The sequence below is a fragment of the Podarcis tiliguerta genome, assembly GCF_965153285.1.
Source record: "Podarcis tiliguerta genome assembly, chromosome: 17".
In the NCBI taxonomy this organism is placed as follows: Eukaryota; Metazoa; Chordata; class Lepidosauria; order Squamata; family Lacertidae; genus Podarcis; species Podarcis tiliguerta.
The window spans coordinates 7,118,566-7,124,854 of NC_139550.1; the positions used below are offsets into that span (position 1 = coordinate 7,118,566).

A 6,289-nucleotide genomic window follows, 5' to 3' on the forward strand; every position below is an offset into this window, starting at 1 on the left:
CCGCGCCCCTCGGGCAATGCGCAAAGCCGTCCGCCTTGCGCGCCGTCGGGCCGCCTTCCCTTGTGTCCCTTGGGCGCCTCCCGGCTGCGTTCCTTCTGCCGAGGCGGGGAAAGACCTGGCATCCGGCCTTGGCTCCGCACCTCCCCGCGGATGACACCTCCCGGCTCCTGCCCTGGGCCAGGCCCCTCCCTCGGCCACCCCTCTCGGCAAAGCCCCGTCGGTCTGCGGCGCCCCCGGCATTCTCAAGAGAGGCTGCTCGGGCAAGCTGCGTCTCCGCCCGTCCCTTTAAGGCACAGCAGCTACAAGGGAGTGCCGGCTGCCCAGGTGCGCAGCGAGCGGCAGGAGGAGGAGGCACAAAAGCGCATCATCCCGGCCGGGAGTCACCCTCTGCTTCGGGGGGGGGGGCTGGGAGGGAAAAGGCGCTTGCACCTTTCCGGGGGAGGGAGCATTAAGTGATACCCGAAAGCGCACCCCGTCGGCTGCTCAGGAGGACACTAGGCGCGCACCAGCTCCGGGGCAGCCCAGTCTTCTGCGCGGCTGTCTCCTCTCCGGCGCCCAAGTCCCACTCTGCCCGAACTTGGGTGGCTCTCTGGGCGGTGGGGCCCCGATCCCAGTCTCCAGACTGCCGGCGCCGCGTTGTTTCAAGGCAGCGCCGCTCGGTTCCAACCGCACGTCCAAGGCAAGCTCTGATCACCGACGCCACCCGCGGGAACAGCGGCCCGCTCCGTTCCAAGGGCGCCAGACGCCGCCGATCCAACCTACCCTAAGCCACCTCTCCAAGGATCGCTCTCCAGCCTTGCCCGCGAGTTTCCCGGCGTCGGCACCTGAGCACTTCGGACTCCGAAGCCGCCTGGACCCCTGATTGCCCGCAGCCACCGAGGGAGCCTTGGAGACCCTCCATCGGAAGGCAGCCGCGAGCAGCGAGGCTGGCGCGTCCGCATCGCCAAGGTTGCCCGTCGCTTCCTTGGGACCTGCTGCCCCGCCGTCGGTGGCAGGGCCAGAGCCTGGGATGACAGCCGAGAGCCCCCAGCCGTCGGCGTGCGCCGCGGGCCAGGCCGACTCCGAAGGCGGCTCGGCGTCCAGGCTCGCCGCTCTCGTTAAGGTGGAGCCGTCGGCGCACGGGGAGGCTTTGGAGCCGGAGCCGTCGGAAGAAGAAGCGGCGGCGGCGTCAGGGGGAGGAGGCCCGCGTCCCGGCGGCCGTCGCAGGAAGCGCCCGGTGCAGCGCGGAAAGCCCCCGTACAGCTACATCGCGCTGATCGCCATGGCCATCGCGCACGCCCCGGAGAGGCGCCTGACGCTGGGCGGCATCTACCGCTTCATCACCGAGCGCTTCCCCTTCTACCGCGACGGGCCGCGCAAGTGGCAGAACAGCATCCGCCACAACCTGACGCTCAACGACTGCTTCGTCAAGGTGCCCCGCGAGCCCGGGCGGCCGGGCAAAGGCAGCTACTGGGCGCTCGACCCGCACGCCCGGGACATGTTCGAGAGCGGCAGCTTCTTGCGGCGCAGGAAGCGCTTCAAGCGCAGCGACTTGTCCACCTACCCGGCCTACATGCACGAGGCGCAGGCCCAGCCCGTCGGGCCGGCCCTCAACGCGCCCTACGCGGCCCCCGCCGCCCTCTGCTACCCGTCGCAGCCGCCCCTCTTTAGCCTGGGCCCGCTCATGGCGCAGCCCAGCCCGGAGCTGGCCCACCAGCAGCACAGCCCCGACGTCACCCCTTCCCCTGCCAACGCCTGCTCCTTCGCGGGCACCCCTGCCTACCCCAGCCAGGGCTGCGCAGCGGGGCCTGGCCTGCACAGGCCCCACAACGCCATGCCTTACTCCTACCCGCTCCCCAGCACCCAGCAGCTGCAGGTGAACCAAGGCACCTACTCCCAGAGCTGCGGCAGTGGCGGCGGCCACCTGTTTGGGGCCTCTGCCCGCCTAGGGATGCCCACCTCGCCCACCCTGGGGAACGACGCTATGGATTTCTATGGCAGGATGTCTCCCAGCTCCTACGGTTCTTTGGCTCACGGCTACAACGCCGGCGGGCAGCTTGGTAGTCCGGGGGCCTACCTGCGCCATGCGGCCTATTCCAGCAACATGGAGAGGTTTGTTTCTGCCATCTGAATCCGAGAAGGGACTTGGTTTGGCGGAAGGCAGTGGGGCAGCGGGTGAGATCTGCGGCTGTGCCCGCCTGTTGGTGGCCTAGATTATCGTACCCTAATGCTTCATTGCCGTGAGCTGTGGGGTGGGCTGTTGTGGCGTGCGTCTGCCCAGTGTGACAGCACCCAGTGAGTAAAGGGCCTCCGAGGATCCGGACAATGGAGAGAGACGTGGTCCGCAGTTCTTGGCTGCCAGAAAGACCTAGGATCTGTGAAGCTTATGCACTATAGGATAGGAAGCTAGTGCTATTGTTGGGGCCTGTGTTGTGTGTATCGAGAAGGCAGAGGGAAACCTTTGTAGGCAAGACTGTGAAGTGTGAAAGTACAACTTCTTCAAGCCAAAGGAAATGTAAAATATTTGGGTTTCCCCCACCTCTGGGCTTTCATCTTCCTGTTTGCTTCCTCTTAGCTTTCCAAAATTATACGCTGCAGCAGTAATTTCAGCCAATCTCACTTTCCAGTCTTTTGGTTTAGCCGGATTACTAGGAAATTATGAAAAGCTACTAGGTGTGTGCTTCATATTCTCAATTCCAGGTTTTCAGTGACTCATAAGCACATTTGGACAAATAAATACACAGTCAATGAATCATATTTCCTTTGGGGTACTTAAGGCAAATGCTCTGTATAGTTCTCTATATAGTTTTCTTGTGGTTTTAGGAATGCAATAAATAACTTTCCCCACAAATTTTGTCAGACAGTTGTTCTGATTGCAGCTGATAACTTTTAGTTGGGTGAAATTTAGTTAGGCAGGCAAGGGAAACCTCAGTGTGCTAATTGTTCAGTGAATCTCTTTAGCCTTGAGTCAGATTTCTTCTGTTTTTCAGGGTTTAGAAATCTGTAATTAACATCCTGTATAGTTAGATGGGAACATGTTTGTTAATTGCTTAAAGATTAGATGTAGGAAAGCTTCCAATCCACTCCCATGTATTCTTCATTCCAGGAAACAAATGCCGTAAAACAAGACAGCTCTTTCCCCATATCCAACACACCGTATTTTTCGCTCTATAAGACGCACCAGACCATAAGGCGCACCTAGTTTTTGGAGGAGGAAAACAAGAAAAAAAATATTATGAATCCTAGAAGCCAGAACAGCAAGAGGGATCGCTGAGCAGCGAAAGCAGTGATCCCTCTTGCTGTTCTGGCTTCTGGGATAGCTGCGCAGCCTGCATTCGCTCCATAAAACATTTCCCCTTACTTTTTAGGAGGGAAAAAGTGAGTCTTATAGAGCAAAAAATACAGTACTTACGGTAGTTTTTCTCTCCTTCCAACTTGGGTTGCTACTTTCCCGAAAGGCTTAGTCCAAGTCCAGTGCACTCGTGTTTTTATAACATCTTTGTAATACAAAAACCAAAGGGTTTATTGGAAAAGGCACCCTGCAATCTGCAACCAGTTTGCAACCTGGAGAACTAGGCTTTACCTTTAATATTGAAAATGCAGTGGAAGGGTTGCCACTCTCTCACCTGTTTCTTCATTTGGGGAAGAGATGAGTCTAAAAACCACTGAAGGAGTGGGATGGGCAGTGCAGGAACTCCCGAATCGGCCACCGCATCCTTGATGCTAAAGGTAAAGTCGAGTTCTAGAGGTAAATGATCTGACAATCCTAGCTCAAACATGTGCTAACATTATGATTAGAACTGGTGTGGCCATGGATTTAGTGAGCTGAGCACTTTTCAGATACCAGCCAAGGACAGATCCACACATACAGGTCAATAATACTAACAGGGTTCCATGCACTGTACCATTTCATTCACTGTACCATTTCATATATTGGCTACAGAAATATATGAGTGCTCTCATGTATGTGTGTGTGTGTGTGTGTGTGTGTGAGAGAGAGAGAGAGAGAGCGAGCGCAAGAGAGAGAGAGAGATGCATGTTAAAGACAAGAGTTTCAACTAACTTATTTTTCTACGCATAGAGAGTTCTTTACACAGGGAACACTGAAACTTAAAATACACACACACACACACACACACACACACACCTGCAGCTTGAAGCAGTAGAATCCTGTGAATTCTGGGCCATGATTCGGATGCAAAGAGCGTATGATCTGCAAACATTCCTTGGGCGTATTTCTCCTTAAGGGCAAAGGAACTGCCTTGCTGGATCAGTGGAAGGACCATAATTCAATGGCTTTGTGTAAAGATGCTCCCAGGTTTGAGCCTTGCTATTCCCAGGCAGGGCTGGGTACACCTCTCTGAAGCCCTGGAGTGGGGCTCCCATTCTGCATAAACAGTAGTAAGGCAGGTGGACCGATTGTCTTAACAGCAGCTGCCTGTGTTTCTATATAGAAAGAGCCACTTGGGTTTGTTGTTCTACTGTAGTATATACTTACAGAATATGAAAGGGCGAACATCTACCTTGCATGTAAAACGTTCCAAGTTCAATCTCCAGTATGAGAAAGAAACCCTGGAGAGCCATAGCCAATGTAGACAATACTGAGCTAGATGGCTCTCTTCTCTGATAAGGCAGCTTCTTAGGTTACGCATGTTTCCATATCAGACCAAGAACCATTCTTAAAACAGGTAAAGGTAAAGGTACCCCTGCCCGTACGGGCCAGTCTTGCCAGACTCTAGGGTTGTGCGCCCATCTCACTCAAAGAGGCCAGGGGCCAGCGCTGTCCGAAGACACTTCCGGGTCACGTGGCCAGCGTGACATCGCTGCTCTGGCGAGCCAGAGCCGCACACGGAAACGCCGTTTACCTTCCCGCTAGTAAGCGGTCCCTATTTATCTACTTGCACCCGGGAGTGCTTTCGAACTACTAGGTTGGCACGCGCTGGGACCGAACAACGGGAGCGCACCCCGCCGCGGGGATTCGAACCGCCAACCTCTTGATCCGCAAGCCCTAGGCACTGACGCTTTAACCCACAGCGCCACCCGCGTATAACAACAAACCCAAGTGGCTCTTTCTATATAGAAACACAGGCAGCAGAAACAGAGAAGAGCTCAAAACCTCTGGGTTTTGGCAAGCAGGGCATGATAAGAGTGATACCTTTCCTTCGTTCCTGGCACCTGGTGTTCAGGGGTATACGATCAGCCAACATGACTACTTCAATTATGGTGGCAAAAAACTATTTGCAAGCTAGTCCTCAGGGTATGTGTTTCATCAACAATCCTTTTCTAAAGCTGTCCAAGCTAGTGACCACTGCCAGCTTTTATGGAGGGTTCTAGTGTTTCAATGGGGAATTATTATTTTTTGTTGTTATTATATACCACTGATTATTTTTTTGTCCATGTGTATAGTGAAGAATGGGTTGCAGTTCCAGATTTCTACAGTGTACCAAAATTCTGAAAACGTTTGTGCCAAAATGCCAGCAGATTCTTTGATATGAATAAATAACATGCATTGGGCAATTTTGCATATTCTTACAATTTTTACATAGCTCTTGGCTATGTGATATGTCTGGGTTTCGTTTAATGAATGTTTGGAATTTTTGTTTTGCTCCTTTTTTTGTCATGGACCTAAGGAGGAGCGCTGTTCCATAGAAGTAAGTGGGGGGGGGGATACAGAATAGCCGCAGAACAAAGGGGGAAGAATTAGATGTTCTAACAGAATAAACTCCAGCCCCGAATAGTGGAACCTTCCCTTCAAGTCCTCTTAAGTTTTTAAGCTCTCTGTCAAAAAACAAGCAAAACCACTCTACATGTTTTGTCCCTAACCATAATCAAGCTTTTTGTTTTGTTTTCGAAAAAGGAAAGCTCATCAGTGGAATCTACAAACATATAAAAACACTGTGAAAATGCTTTTTAAAAAAACGTTTTGAAAAATACATTGAATTTTGCATAGCTAACTATCACCATCTAGTGTCACATTTGTATATTGCACCTCACAACACATTTAAAATGTTTTATTTGTAGCTGTATAATTCTGAGTCCTTCGAATCACTGGAGATCCAATCATTTACAGTGCAGCAAATTATTTCTCTAGTTCTCTTCCAAGATGATTTATAAGAATTCTAGGTGATCTTTGAACCAGGCTTGAACAGAGTGCCGTCTACATTCTACTGAAGTCAGTGGCAGAACTTGCTGGCATCGTGTTCTGGGTTGCATGCACAAAAGTGACAGTCATGGTGGATTGTCTCATTTCCTTTTCACAAATCCAAAACGTTTTGTGACTGGGTGCTTCACAATTCTTCCCCCTTCCAAA

General features: G+C 52.5%; 1 protein-coding gene across 1 annotated transcript; it reads left to right on the plus strand.

The window, feature by feature from the left end:
* Positions 1 to 235: 235 nt before the first annotated feature.
* FOXE1 (forkhead box E1) lies at positions 236 to 5,496 on the plus strand. The gene is made up of 3 exons (XM_083420471.1): positions 236 to 3,135; positions 3,385 to 4,667; positions 5,081 to 5,496. The coding sequence occupies exon 1, from the start codon at positions 1,010 to 1,012 to the stop codon at positions 2,108 to 2,110; it is 1,101 nt and encodes a 366-aa protein (XP_083276597.1). The 5' UTR covers positions 236 to 1,009; the 3' UTR covers positions 2,111 to 3,135; positions 3,385 to 4,667; positions 5,081 to 5,496.
* Positions 5,497 to 6,289: the final 793 nt, after the last annotated feature.

Excerpts from the sequence above, each read along its gene's own strand:
- FOXE1 (XM_083420471.1), top strand. The coding sequence starts at position 1,010 with ATGACAGCCGAGAGCCCCCAGCCGTCGGCGTGCGCCGCGGGCCAGGCC.